The 1,152-nt window shown below is 32.8% G+C and overlaps 1 protein-coding gene across 1 annotated transcript; it reads left to right on the top strand.

Annotated features, from left to right (window-relative positions):
- Positions 1-67: 67 nt before the first annotated feature.
- Positions 68-1,031, top strand: LOC105556665 (putative nuclease HARBI1). Its single transcript, XM_012003759.1, has one exon. The coding sequence runs from the start codon at positions 99-101 to the stop codon at positions 1,029-1,031; it is 933 nt and encodes a 310-aa protein (XP_011859149.1). The 5' UTR covers positions 68-98.
- Positions 1,032-1,152: the final 121 nt, after the last annotated feature.

Raw genomic sequence — 1,152 nt, 5'->3', positions numbered from 1 at the left:
GGTATACAAAATATATTGTATATTATTTACATTCTTTAAAAATATGTGTATATCATGTACTATGTTAGTGTGCACAGTACATTTTTATATTTGCAGACATGTTGCAGCAGAGCGATTTTATCCCATCTCATTCCTTTGGTATGCGTAAAATTTCTGTTGAATGGAGTTTTCTTATATTTCTTTGGTACATCGCAAATACTGAACCATTACGAACCTTGGGAGATAGATTCGATGTATCTATATCCTCCATTTTTCGTGTAATACGTCGTGTTGTGGAATGGCTATTATCAAGATTGGACGAAGAGATAAAGTGGCCAGAGGAAAATAATGCCATCCTCATGACATCTCAAAAATTCGAGGCAAAACGAGGTATAAGAAAATGTATCGGAGCAATAGACTGTACACATATTGCAATTCGACAGCCTGTTAATCATCCTAGAGACTATTGCAATAGAAAAAGGTTTTTCTCTATCGTATTACAAGGTGTGGTAGATGCAGATATGAAGTTTACAAATATTTACTGTGGAGAACCAGGTTCATTGCACGATGCACGTGTTTTAAGAAGATCATTACTTTATGATACTGCTCAAAATGACACAGAAAACATTTTCCCCAATGAAACATGCATAATAGGAGATTCAGCTTACCCATTACTACCATGGCTTGTACCTCCATTTAGAGATAACGGTCATTTAACCGCACAGCAAACTGAATTCAATTTCTTACACTCTTCAACGCGGATGCCCGTAGAGAGGGCGTTTGGTTATTTAAAAGGACGTTTTCGCCGTTTAAAATTTTTAGAATTACTTGATATTCAATTTATTCCAAAATTAGTAACAGCCGCTTGTATAATGCATAACGTTGCGATAAAAGAAAATGATGAAAATGAATTCTTTGATGATTCTAATGATTTTCTTGTAGACAACGTCGCGAATGACAATTATGAAAATAATGATTTACATGTTAATAGAAATAGGAATGAAATAATAGATCGGAGAATGCAGATGTTCCACGAGCTGTTTCCAGAATAGTTGTAAAAGTTTCTTTCTGTACCTATTTACACTCTTTTACTTTTATTTTATTTTTAAAATCAAATAAAGAAAAAATAATTTTCATTTTCATAAACATAGTATTTATTTATTTCTATCACAG

Source organism: Vollenhovia emeryi, unplaced genomic scaffold, assembly GCF_000949405.1.
Source record: "Vollenhovia emeryi isolate VEMERY1.0 unplaced genomic scaffold, V.emery_V1.0 DF939857.1, whole genome shotgun sequence".
Taxonomy (NCBI): domain Eukaryota; kingdom Metazoa; phylum Arthropoda; class Insecta; order Hymenoptera; family Formicidae; genus Vollenhovia; species Vollenhovia emeryi.
This window is presented reverse-complemented; position numbering and strand designations above follow the sequence as displayed.